Source organism: Amphiprion ocellaris, chromosome 16, assembly GCF_022539595.1.
Source record: "Amphiprion ocellaris isolate individual 3 ecotype Okinawa chromosome 16, ASM2253959v1, whole genome shotgun sequence".
NCBI lineage: Eukaryota > Metazoa > Chordata > Actinopteri > Pomacentridae > Amphiprion > Amphiprion ocellaris.
The window spans coordinates 17,693,874-17,719,528 of record NC_072781.1 but is presented as its reverse complement, the minus strand read 5'-3'; the positions used below and the strand labels follow the sequence as shown (position 1 = coordinate 17,719,528).

The following is a 25,655-nucleotide window of genomic DNA, read 5'->3' as shown; positions in this document are numbered from 1 at the left end:
GTGCGGCTTCGGCTGGGGAGTCTGTGCATCTGTCTTACCTCTCAGCATCGTGTGCTGGTGCTTGGCTGTGCAGATCAACCTGCTGATACCATCGATCACTTGGCTCTTAGAGTCCAGCTCTTTCTCCTTGGGCTTCTTACTGAGAAAAATCACTGGAAATGGATAGAGAGTGAGGTGAGTCATAAAAGCTCATTTTCTTCATTTATATTTTATACCAAGAGAAGGGATTCCACATCAAAGTGTGTTTACAGGTTGTAAGGACTACTACTGCATTTGTGAAAAAAGCTGTACAGCGGCTGCTGTGTCTCCAGAGGAAGCTGAATGAAGTTTGATAAACTCGTAAGCGAATTCACTTGAATCATTTGTGCCAGAATTTGTGGGAAAAAATCTAGGGGTGTGGACCTAGAAAAATCTCTGCTTGACGCTAAAGGCTATACCAGCTACTAACATGCTTGAAACTCTGAACTGTCACTGTTAAGTTACATTTCTGATAATTTGGGCCCAAGAATGTGCAAAATAAAACAGATCTGCTGCAGCAGTTTTTATCATTATTTTTTAACCTTACCATTGTGAATATAATGTTATAAGAGTGCAATATAAAATTGGTGGAGTACTCCTTTAACATTTCTTCAGTATATAATAAAAATTATTCATCTATCTTATATAGTTCTGGGCAATAAAACAATCGTGGTATGTACCAGCAAAATTAACTTTGTCATACATATATGAAAGCTGTTTAATAAAATATACCTTGTACCTTGAAAATGTGTTTACATTTAAATTAAATGTATTTTTAAATTAAATATATTTAAAATGATCAATAACTATCACAAACAGCTGGAAATGAACATTTTATCAAGACACATCACTTTTCAGCTAGATTGTTAAGACCTAGTCTTATGCATGGAAAATTTTGGCTTAAAACTGACTTAGGACTTCAGCTTAAGAGCATGTTCAACAACCTATTTGAACACTAAAGAGTCAGCTATATCCTCCTTTGATTACCTTTCTTGTTCTTCTCCTTGGTGACCACAGTCATGGCCATGCTGGGTGGAGGGGTGAGCTCTCCTCCACAAGGGAGACGGCTGACTTGCAGTGAACGGAAGTTACTCTTCAGAGTGTTCTTCAGCCCCACGTCTCTCTTCTCTCCCTCTTTCTTCTTCTCTGGACCTTGCCACGTCCAGTAGTCCACCTGGAGCCCCATCACCTCACTGCCCGAACATGGAGAGCTGAGAAGGCAAACCGGCAAGGTCAGAAATACCGCAGACAAACAGCTGATAACAAAAGCAAAGTAATACGAGTTTTGTCATACCCAGCTCCAGACAGGGCGGTGGACACAGAGGGAGACTGTGGGGGGGTGCCTCCGATCTCCTTTCCATACGGACCAGCCGATGGGGGTGTCGGGGAGGACAGGATGCCTGTGTTGCCCCCCATCGCATCATCTGAGTCCACTGCGGATAGGTGGGAAAAAAAGAATCTCATACACAAAACTTCCAGATAGTTACTGCTTTCCAGGGTGTATATACATCAATTGCTGACATTGAAGCAAATACATACAACTAATTTTGGGTGTTTCTGTCAGAAAACAGTGCCAACAGGAAGATGCCAAAGACATTAACCTGATAAAACACTATGATACTTTTAAAAAATATGCCTTTCTTACCTGAGGTTGAGAGACTTTGTTCCACAATCCCAACTTTCACAACCTGCAAGAATAAAATAATGTTTTACCGTCAAACAAATTTAAATACAAAATGAATTAACAACTGGTGTCAGGCACAAGTCTTACCCCAATAAATGGCACAAATTTCTGACAGGAGTCCTCATCAGGGCTGTGAACAAAGAGAGTAAAGAGTCTGTAAGTGTGACCAGAGGTGGGTGTGAGCATTTCAACACTCCAGAGGTGCACATGAACACTCAATGGTCCTGGAGGGAAGATGGCTGTGGCATGGCCTGCACCATGTCCCATCACAGCAGAAATGGCACATGACTTGGCTTGGGTGGAATGGGGTCATCTTGGGGTCACGGTACAATGAGATGAATGAGAGGACCGCTCCTTACAACCAGAAGTACATGGGAGGTCTTTCTTGTCAGCCGGTACTACGATAAGACATCTATTTTTATACATGCTATTAAAAGTGATGGTAACCGTGCGGCTACTTTACACTTCCAAGTGTTGAGCACTCTGTCTGTTCAACAGTACATGCCTAGGCAGAGATAAGGTAAATGCAGGCTGTAGGCTTATCATTTAAAGCTTAATACACACAGGCCACAGTGGAAGAGTAGAAACGCACTACATGATCCAACAGGGAAGAGCTGAGTTAGTGTTATATTTCTACAAATGTCTGGCTAGCAATAACTCCTAAACTACCCTGTGACTCTCTTTTTAGCAACCACATCAGACAACAAAAGAAGAACACTGCTGGCTCGTGTTCTGCTTCACATACCATATGACAAATCTTATCACCTTGGACATCACACATTTTAGTGATGCTACATACTGCAAGGTGAGGATTTTGCAAAGAAGCACCACCACTGAATAATACACACCATTACAAGCTTTGTGTGTCGGGTCCTTCCTAACATCTTAATAACATCTAGCTACTTTAAAACAAGCGATGTAGTTCATCTGATCACAACATTAAATTTAAGACATGTCTTTTCTGGTAAAGACTTCAGTCATGTGTGAATCATTGCTAAGAAGCATCTATCCAATAAAAAGCTAGTGACAGTGTGAACACAAAGTTCACACATAGCCCAGACTACTCTGGAACGAGGCTCTGGAACACCCTGCCTGAGGAAATATAGCAGGCTGAGTCAGGGGCTTCTTTTAAATGTATCCTTAAAACACACTTTTGAAAATCCGATTCTAGTTGATATTCTGTTTATGGGTTTTGCTATTGTATATTTCAGTATGACTGTTCACTAATTTTACTCTCTTTCCAATGTGTTTGTACATTATGGTCCTTGTGATGTTTGCTTGCTGTGAAGCATTTCGTTACTTTGTTTTGATAAGTGCTGTGCTCTAAGACATTATCCTGAGTAGCATTATGAGCTCTCACCAAAATATAACGCCTTAGATCTAACTCTGCACTGCTGCTTCCTCTAGAATGTGCAGATCTATAAAGTCCCATTGCAGCCACTCCGCAGCTATTTGAGCTCACCCTCCACTTTGCTGTTAAACTACTGCATGCTATACAATGACAAACCGCAATATTGGAGCAATTTCGTCATACATGTTCAAACCATAAATCAAGTCCAAAGAAGCATAATGATACAGAAAAACCCACACTGAAAATTGACAAGACTGGTTTTGAAGTTTGTTACTCCATCTGTGTTTTTGTGACAGTCATTAGTACACTGCAGTTATGGGGCAGATATATTCAGTCATAGTGTTGGCTGCTTATTTTGCTCACGATGTTCCTTCTAGCATAGAAAAGACACCATATGGACCTAAAAAACTTGATTTTCACTGCCAATAACTTTGTGAATGCAGCTGTTACTTTACTTACTGTTATATTTATACAGGCACGTGTGGTAATATATGCATGTTAATAACTGTTAGTAGTTAGTAGCATTCATGCAGCTCAGATCATTACCAATGTTATTTGGTCATTTAGTCCCACTTTTATTTTGGCATCCTGATTTACAATTTTATGTTTTTTTTTTTTTGTCATGATCACTACATATTATTCGTGTCCAATGTATGGGTCTAATAATTCAGTCAGCTACCCAGTTATACCTGGTAGTTACCTGTTAATAAACAGTTAAGCTAATCTCTATGTTAAAACCTACACATCTATCCCTTTTATATGTTCGAACTTGGGTAACCTTAAACTTATAAAAAAGCTGGCACAAGCAGCTCCAGAGGGACGCCAGGTTTCTCACCCGACTTTAAATATGCTTTATTGAGATCAAAAATGTCTTTAAAGAAAGTTTTTTAAGTTTCAAGAAAGTAGTAATACAGATGATGTTTTACTGAACAGTGTTTGGGCTACAAAATGTCCTGAGAGTATTGCTTGTGATAGATATTAAAGGATTTCTTTGCCCTTGCAGTAGTCAAACATATTGAGTTAAAGTTTGGTAGGTATGTTGCCTGCTATCGAGGTGAATCGATACATATGCGGATTTTTGTGAAGCTCACAAAGTCTCTAAAAAATAAATGACTAGCTTGGTTTTAAATTTAACATTACTTATGTCGCTATTGCTGGATGTATGATCCGGAAAACCACTCCATTTTGTGAATATTTGTTTTCAAGGTTGTTAGGCAAATCTTCACAGCAACAACACAGAGGGCGGAGTCAGAATCAAAGTCACATCAAACCAAAGACACAAGTCAGGACAGAGTGCAGAGTGAAGTTACAGTGAGTACCAAGTGTGAGAAGGGAAATGTTAAGACACAGCAAGGAGCTCAAGCCAAATGGTGGAGGGAAAATAAGAAGGGCAAAAACAAAACAAGAGTTGAATTAGATACCTGATATAAAAATCAAAATACAAACTTCTTTTCCTTGAATGCAAATCAAAGGGGGAAAGGGGAGGAGAAGGAATGCAACAGTGTTAAATGTGTGTTGTATTTAGTACCTTCTGACCAATAGGAAGCCACTCTTACAAGAGGGAAAGGGTTTGGTCAAACCTCAGAAAGAAGACAAGCAAAATGCACATAGAAATGCAATGGACCATCTGCTGGGTGAGTCTGTGTTTGTGTATGTGACCGTCAGATGACTGTCGGCTTTTAAATTTTAACAACAGCTCTATCAGAATAATAGATGTTTTTCTATTTATACAAATGAATGTGAAATGAAGCAAAACCTGCATCTTCTGGGCTCATTTATGTCAGAATAAACAGATGTGAATCTACTGTGGAAACTGAACTTATTGTCACAACACAGCCACTTTTGTGTGTGTTTCATGTATATGCCTGTAGCTGCATGCTGGCATGCACGTCCATATGTGTTCTTCATGCAGTTTAGTTGATATACATTTGCAGTGCTGCAGTCCTTTTGATGGACTCACATGTTGTGGTCACAAAAGTTCTAAAGCTAATGTTTAATAGAACAAAATAAAAGAACATTAGTATCAGTACTACAAGCTAGAAATCATTGCAACAGAGACATGCTTGGAGCACAAAAAGCATACATACATGCATATGCACAAAACATATGCAGTGCACAAATATGCTTAAACTCTAGTAATCAAAGATCCTTTACCTCTTCTGTTTGTATGTGAGCATGGCTTCTGAGATGGGGAACTGGTGGGACACGTTGGCACCGGCCAGATACTGAACGACTCGCCCCGCTACATCTATGTTATCTGCAGGCAGCACAGAGACAGACTGTTAACAACATGCCGCTCCTTTTTTATGTCTGACTAACAAGCTGCAAGACAATTGATGCAAATGCTAATTTTCACATACAGCAGATTGCTAGGAGACTGTGCATTAATCATTTACATCCAACTGAATTAAGGAGACAGGAGTTGCTGAGTGTAAAAATGTCATTAAAATGTGGGAGAAGTCAGCCATGCGACACACAAGATAAATTGTGTGTCAAACAAAAGGCCTGTGGGCCACATGAAGCCTGGCATACATTTTTGGCAACTTGAAATGTGGATTGGGTTTTTAATTCCAATATATTTTAACATATTGCTTCTCTCTCTCATTCTTTTGAATACAAAAACTCAAAGCCATTCCTTTCAAAAACTGCCTTCAGTATTGCGATCATAGCTAATGTTAATTATGAAGGAAAAATAGGAAAAACATTGAGGACCCAGTAATTTTTTAGATTTTTTTAAAATGTTTTTTTTTTCATGCAACCCCTTTTGAAATGATTCAACATGGTGTGTGACACTGTGACTACTGCACCTTATGGGTATTAAATAGGTAGGGATGATTATCGGGCATGTTTGTGCAGATTAAGTGACATGGAAGAGATGGATGGGAATAGAAGCTTAAACACGCCTGTGATTGTAAGCCTATAATTGCAAGACTTATAAACTGCGAGTGAGAGTAAAAATAAATGCAAATCTTATAGAAAGAGAGCATGGAAGAGATTTACAAGAAAATCCTAAAATAATCAGATGAATTAATGCAAATATCATCATTTTTCACTGCTTGAATTAATCCGACATTTTATTATTTTACTGATATCACATTGATGTGGTAATCAGTTTTTAGAGCTAAAGCCATTACAGATGTGTAGAAAACACAATAATGTATGATTTTGGGATGATGTATGTTTTCAAATGCTCTCAATATAATCAGCTCTGTGGTAAATGTCTGACTTCTGACAGTCTTCTTAGGTAGTAGCAGACAGTTTACAGGAAGGAAAGACAGGGCCGTGATCTAAAACAGGCCATAGCTGTCTTTTGCAATTGGAAGAAATCTCTTTTTTCCATTCATCAGCTCCTGACCTGTGCTCTGACCCCATTTCTTTCCCTTTCAAGTTGGCTGCACATTAGACACGCAGACTCGCTTTGTAGCCAGATACCACAGCAATTCATCCTACCTGAGGTGGGCCGTTCCGTCCTGCAGAACAGCTCCCTCCATGCAGTGTCCATAAAGATGCTGTTGAATCGGCTATCAAAGGAGGCCACATACTTTGCCAGCGGATGAGAACCTGTGTGAAAGTGGAGAGAAATTATTTTTTTATATATATATATATATATAAACACACACACACACACACACACACACACACACACACACACACACACACACACACACACACACACACACACACACACACACACACACACACACACACACACACACACACACACACACACACACACACACACACACACACACACACACACACACACACACAAAGTACGGAACATGCTTAACAGGATTTCGCACTTCTCCCAGTTCACTTACCAATGGGGATCACCAGGAAACGGATGTAACTGAGCCAGTCAGGTGTTTTGTTGGCCAGCTGCTCCACAAAGAACCTCAGGATGGTGCTGAGGTAACTCTGGTCACCTGCCACTGCCACCTTCATCGTCGGCGGTGTCTGCGCATTGCAATTACAGCTGCAAGGGTTGAAATGAGGAGAAAAGGGATGAGTAATTAAGAGCAAGACAAAGATCCAATTTATGAAAAATGTGGGTCAGAGAGCGTGTGTGAGAGAACTAAGGAAGCCTGAAAGAAAGATTTATATCTCAGTAGGATTTCCCCGCTTTAAAACCGGTCTTTCCTTTTGTGACAGCCAGATTATGTCATATGTTATAATTTGCAATTCTGGCTACTTGCAAGTATCTGCAAGTCGTTCTCAAGTTAAAGCAAGTATTTCAACAGCTTTTAATCCTACAATGACAAACACAAGATCAACTTCAGCTCTGAAATGAGTCTGAGAAATAAAAAGACATTCAACTCTGCTTAGCATGCTGGAAAAAGATTTAAAGCTTTACAAAAATGTTTTTAAACATTTTAAAATTTGGCATATTACAAGTAAATGCATGTTATGACATACAGACTGTCATAAGGACTTTGCAACTAAATGCTTCAAGATTTGGGACAGTGAAGGTTCATAATGCAAGTAAATTCGTAAATTTCCCCACTGCAGGATCAATAAAGGTTTTATCTATCTATCTATCTATCTATCTATCTATCTATCTATCTATCTATCTATCTATCTATCTATCTATCTATCTATCTATCTATCTATCTATCTATCTATCTATCTATCTATCTATCTATCTATCTATCTATCTATCTATCTATCTATCTATTGTGCAGTAGCTGAACAGGACTTTAATACACACTACTGTGTGTATTAAGTTTGGGGCCACCCAGACAATTTCATGTTTTCCATGAAAACTCACACTTTTATTCATGTGCTAACATAATTGTACAAGGGTTTTCTAATCATCAATTTGCCTTTCAACACAATTAGCTTACATAATGTAGCATTAGAACACAGGAGTGATGGTTGCTGGAAATGGGCCTCTGTATTCCTATGTAGATATTCCATATATTTTGAACGGTCATCTATGTGGAATTGTAAAGTTCTGTTTACTCCCTGTGACTGAAAATCATGCAGCCAGCGTAGGCAACGATAGCACTGAGCGAGCATGTTAATATTAGAGTTATGCATGGCTCTACATGACAAGGCCCCAGCTGCACTAAACAGGTTGACTGAGGAGCAGGCGAATAAAGTGTTGACAAGTTACAGTTCCGCTGAGTTAGGGAGAAAACAAGTTTAACAGAAGCAGTATAGCAAACTGAGGAGAGCCTGGTCTCCCACTGACATGACATCCTGAGGAGATGACAGCTGAGCAGATGGATCCAAGAAAAGAGAAGAGAATGAAGACAGCTGAAGTTCAGTTTTTCATGATAAAACAGGCAAATTCTGATAGAATGGGTTCACAGACAGAGCACTTTAGCAGCATGAGCAAAAGCGTCCTGGAAATCTACTGGCAAGGAGCCACAATAAACATACATAGTTTGGGCGCAGATCAGTCCAAGATAGCAAGAAACAAGATTGCACTTTCTGATGGCGTGTGTCATTCAACCAAAGCGTGTGTATGTATGCATGTGACTCACAATCTCTGGATGCGAGTAACGATGGTGTTGAAGGCAGCCTGAACATCGGCAGCAGAGCAGGTGGACACAATGGGCTGGCCCTGTTCATGGAGCAACTCGGCTACATACTGCACAGAAACACACATGAGAGGGACATGATGAGTTAATGGACATACGACAGCCAGGGTTGACTGGGTTGGAAAGACAGCAGGAAATACATGCTACTGGGATCTACAGAGTGTACACCCCATAAACTATACTCCATGATATGCTCGCCATTTTGTGCTAATGTCAGTAATAATGTAATGCTTGTAGCATGGCTGACAAGTAAGCCTGATCCTGCATGATCCATGTGCTTTTTTTGCATGTATAATGAAGGTAAGGGAATTCATGACTGAGGTACAACATATAAGAAAATACACACCTGTCCTTGCCACTCCATAGTGTTGATGAGGATGATGCTCTCCGGAAGGCGTTCATCAGATATGAGGATCTGGTTTAGCTGGTCATACACAGACTTCCTGGGAACCTATGACACACATTAGAAACAGTGAGTCTGAGACAGACACAAGCCAGCAAATTTCCACTGGACTTACGTCTGTAAAGAACAGAAGGGTGTGTTACAAAGTGAGTAATTGGTAAGTCAGGTATATTGACTTTGCACTGTCACAAAGGTGGCTCTCTTTTAATCTGACTAGATCACCATGGTACCCTATGGTGCACACCTGCTTTGAAGAAGGTTCAACACAAAATCCGCCTTAAGAAGAGTCATCTTCACTATTTCTTTTCCTGATAATATTCTCCTTCAGTGATTCAGAATCTCAGCTGAGGAAATTACTGCAAACCTTTTGAACTGTATGTTCATTATGCCACTGAATGAAGCTGTGCAGTTAGTGGGCAAACTTCTGATTGAGGCTTTAGGTTTTGTTAAGAAAGCTAAGGCAAAGAGAGCCTGGCTACGTCAAACTTGTTTTGTAGTACTCCCCTCAGATCTGGAGCTTGATACTGTATCACACCTGTTTGTTGGTTACCTGTGCTATGAGTCGTGAGTCAGGAGAGCATTCACTCTCCATGCTGCTGGTCCTATCACTCTGCGCCTTAGAGTTCTGTCTGTCTTTCATGGAGGTGCTGCGAGGACGTCTCTGCAGCCTGTTCTCCACTTTACTGAGGAAGAGATAAAACATAAGGAGCTCAAGACACATGACAGAGAGAGAGAGTAAGGAACCGAATGAAGTGGACTCATAACAAAAGGAAACACTCGTTGCAAACTATGAAAAATCCACTGCAACTTGTGTACATAGTACATGTGCTGACCTAATGAGAACTATATTGAGCGTATAACTCCATATGTAGTTTATCAGCAGTTTACCTGGGAGACATGTGGTTTTGGGACTCTGTCTTACAGAGCTTGCCAACAGTGCTGGTCATCCGTTCAGTGCTGACATCCCAGCTGCTCACCTCTCCTGGCCCTGGCCCACTGTCATCAGCCTCTGGCTCCTGAACCAAAAGGGGGGGAGCAAAGATGAGCCAAGAGGGCTGAAAAGGGGACAACACTGATGTTTATCATACAACAAATGAACTGTGTTCAAGTGTTCAAGAAATTACATTCAAGACATTAAGACTCTGAATTACGCAAAGACTGAAATTTTGTATTTTTTCACACTTGCACCAGCCAAATATAATTATTATAGTTATTATACAATACTTCCATATTATATTTAACAGTATTCTTTAAAAACATCTATTAATGGGACCTGGGGCCATGTACTGATTAGTGAGCGGGGGCTCCTGACCACCCAGGCCTGTGAGAAGTCAATGTAAAAGTCACAAACCTCAATTAAACAACCACAAAGACACAATAAACACCCGCAAAGAGAAAAAGTCCTTTCAGAAGGCCTTTTGCATCCCAATGGCCTACTGTCTCAAAATTTGTCTAAATCTGGATTAAGATAAGTGGCAGAAAATTGATGGATAGAACCAATTCCAAAATATATTAATTTGTTAATTTATGTTTTGATTAAAACTGACACCTCATTAAGAGTTGATGAGCTTCCGAGCAACTGTCTCCTGACAGGCAAAATCACCAAAAAACACCTATACCGTCTATGGTAGGCAAGAAAAATATTCAAAACCTTTGTTTAAAAAAAAAAAAAAAAAAAAAAAAAAAAAATTTTAAAATACGCTTAAAGGGCTTTTAAAGCTACTCTGCAGATATTGCGCATCATGTCTCATTAAAATCCATTGTTCTTCCTGTGTCTTTCCTGTACAGTGTGTCTGTAGGCAGCATTATAAGGATGAGGTCTCAAAGAGCTGCGGTTGAGTGTGAGTTAGAATGGTGCTGGCCTGCTGAATAATAGCGTTTAGTTTTTGAGGTTGGAGACAACAATGTGAGCCCACCATGACAGATGAGATAAAAAGTCATGGTCTCTTCTTAGCAGGTGGCTGCTGAAACACTGCTCCTGCAGCTTTGATATTCAGTTCGAACTGGGTTAGTGGAGCGGTGCGGTGAGCCGGCTGCCTGCTGCTCAGAGGGGGAGCCAGGGCGAGATGAACAAGGTCAGACTGACCCGACAGTACAAAAACAACAAACACAAACACCCCTCTTTCAATCCTCATCAGTCTGGAATTATCCAGCATGGAGCTGCCTTGTCCGCTCTACTGATCCATAATGGATGGCTGTGCTGTTTGGTTTGCCTGCCCTTGCATACTCCCTCCCTCTTTGCTTTATTTTCAGAAAACAACTAAGACACATGAGGGTAAAGGGCAATCTCTCAAGTGGAGAGAGCATGGGGTTGGAAAAGAAAAATGTGAGAAAGAGATGCTCAAGGGGATTTCATTTTAGAAAAAGTGCTGCTGTTCTAAAAACATACCCCGACTGTTGTGTCTATGATGCTGTCGTCTTGATATCGGCCTCCTTGCACTTTACATCTGTCCACAGTCAGAAAATCTCCACTCTACAGGGTAAACATACACATGTCCACATGTTAGATCATTTTAACCATGACAGTCACATCTCTGGTGAAAATAAATAACAAAACCTCCTAGCTCCCAATAGGCAGCTTTACGCTCCATCTCCTCAAGTCATGACTGACCACTTGGAGGATGTGTAACTGACCAATTTCACAGTGCCAATTCCACAGCTGAGCTTTGTGACAGTAGCAGAGCCGGTCAGTATAAATATCTCCAAAAGCACCTTTGCATTTCACTTCAGCCACCTATTAACACGTGAACCGTAAAAGTACAACAGGTATTTCTGTGTGTCAGGTTTACTCCACTAAAAATCTTGTAACATCTAGTTTACTTTATTTCAACATCAAAGACTTTCCATCCTGGCTGCAAGACATGTTTATGAAGTTGGACTGGAACATTTACTGAGCAAAATGGAGGGCTATAGCAGTCTGAAATGCTCTGGGCTATTTTATTACAAGCTAAAATGGATTCCCAGATATTTATAAACAGCGCTCGCTCTCTCACCATCAGACTCAACATGTCTCTCTTTCTCTGCCCTTGTTGTTCCAATGAGCCATAAATCTCTGAGTAGGAGTTCGGAATTGCTCCATCCAATCTTCTCTCTGAACATGGGAGCATATTTGTGTCTGTGTATGTGTGTGTTGATGGTGGTGGAAAGGACATTTGGTGTCAGTCTCTATAAATACTGAAGGGCTGTAGGGGTGAATAGGGTAAGGAGTGGAGGCCCCCATCCTTTCCTGCTGGTGGCTGCATTGCGCTCATGCTCAGAATATCTTGCCGGTAGTATCCTTGGGAATCCCTGAACCACAATAAGCACAGAGGGCTGCCAGACATTTAGACACTGGCGTAAGGCAGGGGCAATTCCTTTACATAACACTGTTTACAAGAAGAAGCTCTAAAACAATTGACAGGGAAACTATATGGGTGAGAAAGGCAACAGAGGGGTCTGTTCAGAGAGTACGTAGTAATCAACTTACAGGACATGACAGCTCTCTCTGCTGGCTTTTTTGGCTATGTATGCTTCCAATCTCTGTCTGGGAGCTGGAGTGAGACATCCCTTCAAAAAACGGCCTGAAAACAGAAACAAAAATCTCAATTAGAAACATAACAACTGAGAGAAAAAGGCTCTTTTTTTTTTTTTTTACCTTTTCTTCTACAAAGCAAGGAACATCATTATAGTTATCTAAATGTGTTTTTTGTATTTATCTTAACATAAGGTCAGATTTTTGTGGACATCAAATATTCAGAATGTAAGTTGGAAAAACATGAAGGTGAACCCCTGAGCTATCAGCATCAAGAAAAGCTACCTGAAGTCTGGAGTTAGCAAATCTGGACCCTAGTCCATGAAACAAGTTTGGAGGTGTGGGTTAGAGCTACACACAAACATTGTGAATTAGCAATACACAAGAAGCATCTGCTGATGTGAAACGTCTTCTAATAACTAAGAGATCGGACAAAGAATTATTATCAATAAATGTTGAATTACAAAAAGCTGTAAAGAGTTATAAAGTAAACTCAATTTTAGATATTCATCAGTTCCAAGTTCGACAAACTGTCTATAAATAGATTTAGTACTGTGGAACACTCCCTAAGAAGTTGGCGCCAAGCTAAGAGGACACTGAACACTTAGAGTAACAGTGAAAGGCTTAATGAAATGACTGGAGCTGGTTCAAATCTCTGCTAATGAGTGTACTTTACGCAAATCATAGAACAGGCACGGTGTTCATGAAAGCACACCACAGAGGAAGCTGATGATCTCCATAACACAGCAGGACAAGGATCCTAAACACTGAAATAAATAGATTACAAAAGAAATCTGCCTTTTGGAGTGGCATAGTTGGAGCACAGATCTTAACACAGCAGAGATACTGTCGAGGAAGAACCCCAAGAGACACCTCCTATCTTAAGGATATGGCTGAGCTGAAACAGGAAGAACAGTTAAAAACATTCCTCCTGAATGTTGTGCAGGTTTGATCTGCAGCTACCAGAATGCTTCTTTTAGGTTACTGTTGCCAAAGGAGGTTATTAAATCCAAAGGTTTACTTACTTTTTGCTTCAGCACTGGGAATACTAAATAGTGTTCTGTGTTCAATAAAGACAAGAAACACTGTAATCGTTTGTGTTGTGTAGCAGCTTAAGCACATAGTGTTTGTTTGTGCTTGTGATTTAAGTGGGGGGATCACATTATGTAGCCAAATACTGTCTCCTTTTACTTGCCACTCTATATGCTTACTTCTCCATGAATATTTCCCAACAAATATAATATAATTTTTTCAAGGTCAACACTAAAACCCCATATAAGCATTTAAGTGTAATAAAATGTGTAAAAATATGATGTATGAAATATGGCCTCTGAGACGTACTTGAGTTTGGGCTTGGGAGTGCTCAGGACACTCTCATTGTCCTCCATCTCTGGCCCACTGTCACTCTGGTTGTACACCTCCAGACTGTCGTAGAGTAAGTCCAGATCCTCCTCCACCTCCTGGGTCTGGTCGACTGGGTCAGAGTCGAGGACCTGCCGCACAGGATAGACACATCATCAGTGTGCTGTAAGTGGGGATTTGCAGCCATGGTCATGGATTAAGTAAGTGTAGGAAGTGACTGGTGCTTGAGCGAGAATACTGAAGGCTGTAAAATGAGAAAATCTATGCCATAAATACATCCATGCCTTGGTTCTAAGCAGGGCAATTAAAAGGTAAGTGAGTGCTAGGGGAGAGCTGAGATGCCGAGCCTCGCTCTGCCAGCTGCACAGTGGGGATGTATATCATAGGAGCTACACACAGGCAGCCTTGTGGACTAATCAGGTGATTAATGCCAGTCCATAAGTGCAGGAGCTGGCAGGGAGCAGATAAACACAGTCTGTCCCCTCTACTCCTCCTGGCTATGTATTTATAGAGCTGTAGCCTTGCACACTGCCCAGCCACAAGGAACAGATTAGTGACAGGGAATGTGATAAAAGACCATCGGGCCACCTGGAGCTTCCAGAACTGTCCAGAAAAACACAAATCTGATTGCCTGGAGGCTATTGCAAGCATTACTACATTAAATCACTCACACAGGGCTCTTGGTTCTAACGGTTTTGCTGATATATAATCCTAAAAGAATGAGTGAAAGATAACGCAAATCCTCACTCAATCGGATACACTACATAGTTAAGGAGAACATTCTGTATTGATCAGAATATACTGAAAGGAGGACAGAAAGAGGAAAAACAAGCCAGTAGATATTCTAATTGCTCCTACAGATTTCACATTTCAATTGCAATTACTATCATTCTAATGGCCTATCACAGATTATGTACTAATGGACATCTAGGGGTTGCTACGCACAACTGGGTAACATCCTGCTGATGACCTGATTACAAGCTTTTATGTAGAATCCACAGGAACATTTACTCAAAAGTACTTAAGAAAAGCACAGCCCTAAATAAAACATTTATCATTACATTAAGTGGTAGAGAATAAGGCCGTTAATGGATTCTGCATATGAATCGTTGCTAATGGAAATGTATGAATCATCCATCTATGAGCACAGAGGTAATGCAGCCTAACACTATAATGGTGCTTGTAACTCTGTTGTGGCAGTGATTTCTGTGGTGGCCATTCTCCTACAGTCAGGAGCACGTTAGCAGTGCTGTTGCAATATGCTGTTTAGACAGTCAATACTGAGATAATTTTCTTCTGACCTGAGGGCAATTTAATAACTGGAAGTTTCACAGCTGACTTATTGAAGCAACATAACGAGAGAACCAAGAAATTCCAGGTGGGTGCAGTATGAGGGATTCTGTACCCCTCATTTGCTTTGACATTGAACATGGATGTCAGTCATAACAAAAGCAATTATCTTTTGCACAACTCACCTCATCTGTTACCTTGAACCTCTTCAGCAAGGCCACAAATTTCTGCTTGAAATTAGGTTGCTGTAACAGAAAGAAAATGCAACCGTGAGAAAAAAATCGTACAGAATAGGGAATAGCTGTCACAATTAAATAAGCATGACAGCTGGCCTCGGCTTATAAGTTCTCAGTAACTGTCCACTGGATTACTCATTCATAGCCATTCTATGTAAAGACCATTATAATCGGTCCAGTGAACCCACAGTGTTCATTTACATGCTCATCCACATTGTCCTAATGGCTTGAACAAATGGAACATAGTGTGTGCTTTCTTTTAAAAGGTTGAACATCAGCAAACACAGGTCCTGAGTTGGTCTCATTGGTAAATGATTCGTGAGCATAAAACTCCGTGTGCTGGAAAAGGGGGTGACTTACCCTGGTCATGGAAGTGGTTCGGATCATTTTCCGACGAGCTTTCTTGGGTTTCCTGACCTCATCGTCTTCATCATAAAGATCCTGAAATATTGAGAAGATGGATGAAACATCTGAGACCCTAATATGTAAGCGCCCCTATATTCTTACCTGACTGCATTTAGGCTAAATTTAGGAAATACATTACTAAACTGAAAGTAGAAACCAAAAAAATCTCCAACTGAAATTCTTCATATAGATTTGTTTATATATACTAGACTGCATTTATTGGAATTCACATACACTACCGTTCAAAAGTTTGGGGTCGCTTAGAAATGTCCTTATTTTTGAAAGAAAGGCAGTTTCTTTGAATGAAGATAACATTAAACGAATCAGAAATACAGTCTAGACATTGTTAATGTGGTAAAACCATGCTAGCTGGAAACGGCTGATTTTTAATGGAATATCTACATAGGGGTACAGAGGAACATTTCCAGCAACCATCACTCCTGTGTTCTAATGCTACAGTGTGTTGAAAGGCTAAATGATGATTAGAAAACCTTTGTGCAATTATGTTAGCACATGAATAAAAGTGTGAGTTTTCATGGAAAACATGAAATTATCTGGGTAACCCCAAACATTTAGACAGCAGTGTATGTATGTAATTTCACTGGGTAATGCAAATGTGCTTGGAGCTAAGCATTTAGTGGCACTGACCTGGCCATGAACTGCGTCATCGCTGGCTTCCTGCTCTGACGAGTAGCTGTCGTCGTCATCCTCAGAATAGTTATCCATGTCTGGGGAACGATCTGAGTTTGGCCAGGCACACACAAAGATCAAAATATTAAGAGAAAAGTCTAGAGTTATATATTAGCAGTAATAAATAAAGACATTTAAACTTCCAAGTTTCAAACAGACATCCAAGGTCACTGCCTTATTATTCCTGCAACTCAATTTTCTTTTGGAATAAAGAATCCTGACAGGACCCTACAGACCAAGCCTTCTAGACTCAGTATGAAATCTTGTTTTTCTTCAGTAAATGTTGTTGCTACGCTGCCATTGGAAAGCAAAAAGTGTTAAACAAAGTGTTAAACAAAAACCAGTATAGTGCTTCCATAATGTAAATTATACTTTTAGTATATACTATAATTTTTCACAAATATCAAGGTGAGCCCAAAGGCAATGTTTCATCTAGTGTGGATACAGTCATTTAATTTCCTATTCTATTCTGTTCAGCGTGTCAGTAATGAATTGTGTTGACTACATGGCAAGAATAATGAAGCAAATATATGGTGATGCAAAACTTTTTCTACAGACATAATTAAATGCTAAATTTGCTTGCTGAAAAGTAATGGAACTCTTATGATATGCAAATTAGATGGCAGAACTCGTTTTAGGATCCATGTCTCACATTCTCATTATGTTTTAATGGCATCTCTGTGATTGGAACATTTTACTATTGTTCTTTGGTTTAATGTCAGACTTCATTGGTTTGAAGAGCTATATTCCAAAAGTGGCAGAATTTGCTAGAATTGACAGCTGAGGGCAGGTAAGGTGATAGAGATTCTTTGTTTTTTGTAACAGCTAATTCCAACTTCCTTCTGCCTGTGAAACATCCTGTTCTGTGTCCTCAATGGGATGGATGCTATTAAGGATCACTGCAGAGAGGAGAAAGATAAACATCTTTTCTTCCCTCAGAGTGACACTAGTTTAATACTTGGTGCATGAGCTCATCTGTTATGTTTAAGTGACCTCCTTAATAACATCCAGAACACGAGGGATCAGCACAGCAGGATGAATGCATGGAGTCCGAATAGGGCCCAACATTTCCCCCTGGTCCAGATTTAGAGCAGTGTAAGGTAATAGGCCTTACATCTGTTCAACTCTCAAATCAACATTACAACCATAACTAAAGAGAATAACATATCCCTGGCCATAGGATGGCCTGGGATTAATAGAGTTTACTCTGTCCTCAGTTGGAAAATAGAAGCCATGTGGAAGGAAGGAAGAGAGAGGACTGGGCAGGGAGGGCTGGCTGCAGGGAGAAGGCTGAAATTACAGACAGGATTTGGCCGGCCAGCATAGGTACAGGGCTGTTTAACAGACCCACATAGGGAAGCAGGAGATGGTGGTGCCCACCTGAGGTTTTGGTCTTGCGGCCAGCTTGGCTGCTACCGTCCTCATGGTCGATAGGCTGGCTGGACAGAGAGAACACGCTGATCTCCGCCACACGTACTGGCGCCTCCTTTACGTTGCTATGGAGACCCAGAATCTGTCCTCCGTCTGTTGGGTGTTGCATCACCTGGACATAGTTCACCATTGAGGGCAGTCATCAATTGTGCATCAAAAAGGAAAGAGAATTCTAAACCAATGTATAAAAAACACTGTTTCATTGCACCCATGCAGTATTCCTGATAATGTCATATTTTCTCAGGAAAATACAATGCAGGGCTTGAGACACTGATTTTAAACATCCAGTCCTGTTTTACTGGGATTCCTTCATGTTTTGGACACCTGCTGCATCTATCAATCAGTCTGTAGAGCCATGTTGAAGCAGCAAGGACTCAATATTACAAATACACATTCTTCCTTATAAGACAGCCAGGATGGAAGAACTTGCCGACAGTGATCCAACAGAGATTAAAATGGCTTCTGTAATACTGCTTTATGCTCACAGAGATTTACCGACTGATTACAAGCTGACAGCTATGCTATCTTTAAATAGATCTTCATTAAGACAGCGCTGCTTCCCATTCTAAAGTCTGAATGAGCCCAGCCAATTTGCACATATCATCTAGTCAAACAGTGCGAACACAGTTTACATAAACTATTCTGAATCAGATGAGACGGAATGAGCCTTCATTCTAAGCTCTATCTGGGGGGTACTTTTAATGTTTCACTTGATGAATTGCTGTAAAGGGAGGAGGCTCATTTTGCTCAAACATCGACAGGGGTCCACTTGTTTCCTCCATGCAAAGTCCAATATGTGACTTCCTCCCACACAATGTTTCGATAATTTCAGAATGAGGGCACAAGAGGGTTTATTCTACAGCAGATGACAACATAATTACCCAATAGGACCCAATAATGGCCAATCTAGCTTTTATTCATAGAAGTCTGTAGGTTGTTTCACTGCAGCAAGCACCAAACAGCCCAGCAGTTGATTGGTATTTTAAAATACAATAATGCATTAGTCTTGTTTTCAGATGTCAATCTATTCTTGTCCTGGGGCTACTGTTGGAAAATAACTTTGGAGAGCACATCAGCTGCTGTAATTAGAAATGGAGAAATGTCACCTGTGTTTCTACAAATAAAAGTGACGCTCAATATCCAAGTCTAATTTTCCACCTTTATCTCTGTCACTCTCACACACAAACATTAAACTAATCATATTCAGAGTGAGGCATTGCTATTGATCTATATCTGCTATATAAAGCCCAATCTCCAACCATTCGCCAATTATTATCTACCGTAGTATGCCACTCTGGATTACAAATAGCAAACTGAGGACTGGCCTGACATTAACCAATTTCAATCAGAGAAAAGCATACACCATATAGGTGTACTTCAAACAAACCTCCAGCTCCCAGTCCATTTTTCCGGTACTATATGGCTGAATGTACTGTTTTTAGAAAAGTGCATATGGAGGCTGGTCCAGATGGTCTATAATCTCACACAGCAGTATGTGCGATGTGAATGAATCACCTGAAATAACGTGTATCACAACAGGCCTTCTCTCTGGCAACCAAGACGTGACACACAGACCCTAATAAACATATCAATCACTGTCAGACAAGAATCACAGGCACTCGAAAGCTTGGAGGAAAATGACGTTCCTCCACAGAGATGAAATGGCAGACAATGAACCATGAAAAGAAATGAGTGAAAGCAATGCCCCAGCTGAGGCACTATGCAGTACCTCAGCCATATTGATAACTCCCACAGCCAAAGTTTTGTAGCCCAGGATGGTTCGATTCTTGTAACGTTTCCTCCTCTGCAACATTATCTGCAGTCTGTTGGCATCCCTCTTCAGAAAATGGGGGTACTGAAAATGAGAAAAACAGAGTCAGATAAACAATGAAAACCCACATCCAGACTTATTTCACCACGTTCGATTTGTTTATCATTCTCTAAAACTAACTAGAAAACCCATTCTTCAATAGAAAAAAAAAACGTATCTGTATTCAGTTTCTATTTCTTGATTACATTTTATAACTTACTCGTATAATTCATATAATTAGAAAAACATACATTTGTTTGTCTTTATCATCAGTTCCTTTCTTATATCTCATCAAAGTAGATTTCTCAGTGTCCTGCATAGCTGTCAGACTTTCAACTTTCTGGGTTTAAATGAGTTGTCTTGTTACTATTTATTTCTAGAATAAGTCTTTTGTCTGTGACTGTCTTAGTGGATTCAATTGCATTAAGTGGCAAGTTGTTTTCTGCACCACAGACTATTACCACCAAATGCATTGTACAATGTGTTTCACCAGCTTGTGTGTTCCTTCTAATCATTTTGTTTCACTGCCAGGCAAGAAATAAACTTGTCTTGACTGGAGCTGATGAATTTATCGAAGCATGGACAAACTGTTTATATTTAGGAAGATATATCTGTGGTCAGAATGTAGTCTCCTTCCTCTCATATTGTCTCTGAATGCCAGAACTCGATCTTTATCTCTTCTTTAATCCTGGGTCTGTAACGCTTACACAATATTAGCTTTAAAGATCAAGTTTCACCAGTTGGTTGAACATCACTCCTGCATCTTTAATGTCCAGCACTATCCAACCTTTCTGAGACTTCACTTAACAGCCAGTACATTTCAGCTGAGCCTTCTTGTTTCTGATTTTATCAAAGATTCTTCCCCCTTTGTAAAATTTACAACTTTTTTCTGTACAAAATTCACAACTGCTTTCTGTAACTTTTCACTTGTCTCAGTTTAGTTCACCTCAACAGCTGTCTAGCTGCTCCAGTCCACATTTGTTATTGTTATTTCAGGGCTTTCATATTCAAGAACAAAAACAACAGCAATTTGTCGTAATGGTTAATATCAAACAAATGTTGTTGATTTCATTTCTGACATAAACTTAACGCTTTGAGGATGAAAAAGAAGTTAACACTAAAGCAGTTAAAAAGGGGCACCAGGGTGACTAACACAATCTTGCCTGTAAAGTAAGTGTCATATCAGCGTGAAAATTCACAGGATAACGTCAGAAAGCTTGCCTGTAGTGAGAATGTGAGCTCCAGATCTGTCTCCATCAGTCCACTGGGTGGGAGGACATACTCATTTGATCTCAGAAGTCGCTTAGAACCCTGGGGAACAAATTAAAGCAGAAATTCCTTGTAAGCACACAAATGATACACACAAACTCACATTCCTCACAACCTGGAAAAAACATATGCCTTGAAGTTCGCCTTCTAAATAACTCAATGTGATTAAAAATACATTGCGCTTATGTTTTATTTATTATTGTTCAGATCATGTCGTGTCTGCTGGTTATACAATGATGTGCCCATCTGAGATAATGATATTACCGATCTTCTGAAATAACAATGACATTGCTGTTGTTGAAATAGTTTTGAAAGTGTAATTGGACATGAAACAGGGGACAGATGGTCCTTCTAGTTCTGTTCATTTAGATTAGGACAATAAAAAAACATAAAGAGAGAACTGATAACAAAACACAAAGCCAACTCACAAGCAAAATCAGAGATGAAGGATACAGACATAAATAAAATCATCAGGTGCTACTTCCATCCATTATCTATACACCGCTTATTCCTCACTAGGGTCGCGGGGGGGGCTGGAGCCTATCCCAGCTGACTCGGGCGAAGGCAGGGGACACCCTAGACAGGTCGCCAGTCTGTCGCAGGGCTACATACAAAGACAAACAAGCACTCTCACATTCACACCTACGGGCAATTTAGAATAATCAATTAGCCTCAGCATATTTTTGGACTGTGGGAGGAAGCCGGAGTACCCGGAGAAAACCCACGCATGCACAGGGAGAACATGCAAACTCCATGCAGAAAGATCCCGGGAAAGCCGGGACGCGAACCAGGGACCTTCTAGCTGCAAGGCGAAAGTGCTAACCACTACGCCACTGTGCAGCCCCAGGTGCTACTTGATAAATGTATTAGAAACTCAAAGATCGGCAACTCTCAAGTCTTTCATGTTATCGTTTTTCACACAAAAAAAGTTTAATCAAAAGCAAATGCACCTATGTTAATTATGTTATCTTTTGGCATACCATTTTGTTAACTTTTGTTATGGCCTGTTCTATGTTTTTATTTGTTCTACAAGCAGTTAATTTTGCAAGCTAATTATGAAACTTTTAACTCTCTAAGTAGGTCAGGTTAAGTGGTTTTTAGCTCAAGCAGAATCAAGCTGTTTGCTATAATGCGTCAGTTAAATATCCATTTTTTAAGATTTAGGGAAATCTGTTAGAAGGAATGGAATATAATATTCCTAATGTTGTTTTCATTAGTGTGCAGTCCCCCAAAAATAAGAATCATTGTGTTTTTGTTACCTTAAAATGAGCCCTGTATATCTACTGCGGGTCCTCTTCTACAATGTCTACAATGTTGCACCACCATCTTTCTAAAAACCCATGAATGGACAAACACTGACTCTAGAGAGGGCCTTTTGCGTTTTGCAGCAGCCACTATACACCACTCAATTGGAAGCTGGTTGGTTGCAATCTGCCACTAAATCCTACACACCAAACCTTTAACTATTTTGTGAAGTTCTTTTAGTGAAGACTGATGATTTGATAGCTGCAAGTCTTTTTCGTTTCCAATATTTAATCAGCCTTTAATCAGCCTGTGTTAAACACACAGGAATTTCAAAGGGTACAAAAAGATGCACTCAGTTGCCCATTCATTGTGTACCCCTGCTCAGATCAATCTAGCTGATCTCACAGCTGAGAGATCAATACGGATGTCAATACACTGACATCAATATATCGGCATCAGCCATGACAGAACTGCAGTAACTGGTACCTTCAGAAAGGTTATAGTGTCGAGCTTGATCGGTGTGTGATTGAATTTTGTGAAGCTAGTACGGTTGAGTTGTACTGTATTACACTCAGAAGGGTTTCCATATTTTTCCAACATCTTTATATCACTGAGGGTTGATAACATATCAACAAAAGCTGAACATTATAACCTTCAAGAAAGTTGGTGCCCCTAATTCAATATGTTCTATTTGGAGTTTCTTAAGCGGATATGCATCCAGACAACAGTGTCCGATTCCGCAAGTCTTATTTTAGTACCAGCCTGCTTCAAATTCACACATTGATGCAGATTCACACCTTGAGGCAGCCCAGTACAAACAGTCCTCCACTCCTTCGCTGCTTTCTAGAGATTGCTTTCAGGAGAGCTATTAGGTGAAATCGCTAGCATTAAGAGTTTCAAACCAGCATCAAACTAATCACAAGCCTGCTATATGCATCTTAGAAACAACTGGCTTGAGTTCTTAATCACACCTTGAGAGAAATATTACAGATAGACACAAGACAAGCACTCAGAGAGTGCAGTACTCCGCCAAGGCTGCTCAGTCGTTGTATCATTTCCAACGGCTGAAATCTTGAAAAAATTTGTGGCAGAAATCACGGCACTATAGAATGTGGCCATTTAAGATGTACCCATAAGCACAATGGCCTTGCGCTGAGCACAGGTGTGTGTTATGCATGTGTACGTTATGTACGGATACTGAATTGCGAGACCTAAATATGTAGCGGGCAGCGGGAATTGATGGGACTCGGAAACACCCCCACAATTTAATCAACTGTTCCTTGTATGATTTTCGATGGACAAGTTCTGATAAGTTCGCAGCGGTCGACTTTTAGTAGGATCGAATTATGTGATTATCAGCAGGCAGCTGGTAGTGTTCACTTGTTGTCATAGTTACAGTGATGCTATCTTGCAATGATACAGAAATCTTTAACAATTTTTTTTAAAATGTTATTTTTGGGCCTTTTTATTGGCTTTATTCAATAGGTTAGTAGAGAGGTAGACAAGAAAGTAGGGAGAAGAATGAGGGGAAGACCTGCAGTAAAGGACCGTGAGCTACAATTGAACCTAGGCTGCTGCATTGGGGACAATAGTCCCTGTTTATGGGTCGCCTGCTCAACCAGTTGAGCTACGTGGGATCCCCTTGTGTCATTTCTGACCTTCCCTGAAATTTTCATCCAAATCCATTAATCTGGTTTTTAGTAATGTTGCTAACAGATAGACAAACATACGCCGATTGTCACATAACTCCATCGAGGATCTGCCTCCTTGGCAGAGTAATAAGTAAGTTAAGAATTTTGCTAAATCTACATAGCAATAAGATTACATTAGATACAACTTCATTGTCACTACACAGAGTACAAGTATTAAGACAACGGAATGCAGTTCAGCATCTAAGTAGTAGTGTAAAAGAAGCAGTGCAATGTAAAATATCTAAGTTTTAGGGGCAGTATAAATGTATAGTATGAATAGCATTAACATATGCAGTATGTATATGCAATATGGGTATGATACAGTACTAACAGAATGAACAATATAAACATCGTGTTGTGTGTTGGATGTTCACAGTCACTCTGTGCTGCTGCAAATCAAATTTCATCATATTATCTAATGCTGGATATTCTGGTTGACAAAGACTCATCACTTAAGCTAATTCTGGGAGCTGGCACAAAGTTGTTGCAGCCAAACAGCATGAGGATTTACATGCCACAAGGTTGTGGCAGTCTCTTCCAAATATAAGGACACCAACACACAGCGTGTCCTCAGAGGCCCCTCTCAGCCCTTCGCATATTTCTCTTACATGCCTCGGATTAAAGTCTATCATGTTCTTTGTCAAGCTGCAGATTAATTCTTCAACCAAGCTTCCTTTTCAACAATCCGATAATCGTGAATCAGGAAACGAAAGTACGACTGTGAGGGCACAAACTGCTAGTCAGGTTTATGTCTCATAACTTTATGTCAAGCTGTGAGTGCTGAAAACACACATCTGTTATGTAATATATCTAGCAACTCAATGATATAAAAATTTAATAAGTCGTAAAAGCTTATTTCAGGTATCTGCTACACCTGCCAGTAGAATTAAGTAAGACTTGGTAAGCAGCATGGAGCGGTAAGAATATCCTCTATCTGGCTTAATTCCCTGGGAGGAATCTCTTTAATAGTCCAATGCAGCGGGCACGACATTGGAGCCTAATGTCATCAGAGCTGCCAAATCATGTAACAGATACCAAATAAAATGGTTGGGTGTGTGCTGAGGAATCATCACATGATACCAGAGGGGTCATCTTACGGTGCAAAAATCTTCAGGTCAGGTGGCCTGTAAACTCCTGTTAGGTGTGAAGGCATGTATCTGTCAGTGTGTTGTCCTTGAGATGAACCGAGCCGGTTCCCTTTTTGCTGACTCTGCCTTGTTTTGCCCAACACACACCAGCTACCTGCATAACCTCTAACAGGAACTAGCAGATCGTGAAAATAAACAGACAGCTTTAGGTCTACGCTCAAATAAAAACTGTGAAAATCAATGTATTAGCTAATAGTTTAATAATTGTTAAGTGCAGTGTTTTAAATTTTAATAAATGCAAGGCGCAGTTAAAAAAATATTAAAGATTAACATGCATCATCTCTACTTCCACTACTTCGTTAGCCATGTCTCTTGTACTGAGAAAGCAGCACAAAGTAGTGAGCGTTCAAGCTCTTGGCCATGTGATAAACAAGCCTGCTATGATATGATGAATCATGGCAGCCATTTGTCTAAGCTTTAATGCATGTAGGTAACATTTGGCCGTTTTCCACTACAAGAAGTTGCAGACTGTTGATCTAATCTCGACAGTGACTGCTCAAACTTAGAAAGGACAAAATGCTGATTGGTTATCTTCCCTGAGTCCATTTTTCAGGCAATTTCAGAA

General features: G+C 40.1%; 1 protein-coding gene across 3 annotated transcripts in view; it reads right to left on the bottom strand.

Annotated features, from left to right (window-relative positions):
- The window catches only part of zmp:0000000755 (phosphofurin acidic cluster sorting protein 2), a 52,984-nt gene that overhangs the window by 3,007 nt on the left and 24,322 nt on the right, over window positions 1-25,655 (bottom strand). Inside the window, exons 3-24 of one of the 3 annotated variants that reach the window (XM_023279445.3) lie at window positions 20,959-21,048; window positions 19,657-19,782; window positions 17,877-18,039; window positions 16,455-16,546; window positions 15,762-15,842; window positions 15,351-15,410; window positions 13,855-14,006; window positions 12,469-12,562; window positions 11,392-11,475; window positions 9,891-10,057; window positions 9,553-9,685; window positions 8,946-9,050; window positions 8,543-8,649; window positions 6,875-7,029; window positions 6,504-6,614; window positions 5,208-5,310; window positions 4,475-4,507; window positions 1,790-1,832; window positions 1,664-1,706; window positions 1,313-1,451; window positions 1,006-1,229; window positions 39-152 (exon numbers count right to left, since the gene is read on the bottom strand). In XM_023279445.3, the coding sequence (XP_023135213.1) occupies window positions 39-152; window positions 1,006-1,229; window positions 1,313-1,451; window positions 1,664-1,706; window positions 1,790-1,832; window positions 4,475-4,507; window positions 5,208-5,310; window positions 6,504-6,614; window positions 6,875-7,029; window positions 8,543-8,649; window positions 8,946-9,050; window positions 9,553-9,685; window positions 9,891-10,057; window positions 11,392-11,475; window positions 12,469-12,562; window positions 13,855-14,006; window positions 15,351-15,410; window positions 15,762-15,842; window positions 16,455-16,546; window positions 17,877-18,039; window positions 19,657-19,782; window positions 20,959-21,048 (2,419 nt within the window). The remainder of the gene's footprint in view (window positions 1-38; window positions 153-1,005; window positions 1,230-1,312; window positions 1,452-1,663; window positions 1,707-1,789; window positions 1,833-4,474; window positions 4,508-5,207; window positions 5,311-6,503; window positions 6,615-6,874; window positions 7,030-8,542; window positions 8,650-8,945; window positions 9,051-9,552; window positions 9,686-9,890; window positions 10,058-11,391; window positions 11,476-12,468; window positions 12,563-13,854; window positions 14,007-15,350; window positions 15,411-15,761; window positions 15,843-16,454; window positions 16,547-17,876; window positions 18,040-19,656; window positions 19,783-20,958; window positions 21,049-25,655) is intronic. The other 2 variants (XM_023279447.3, XM_023279446.3) reach the window with 2 other exon arrangements.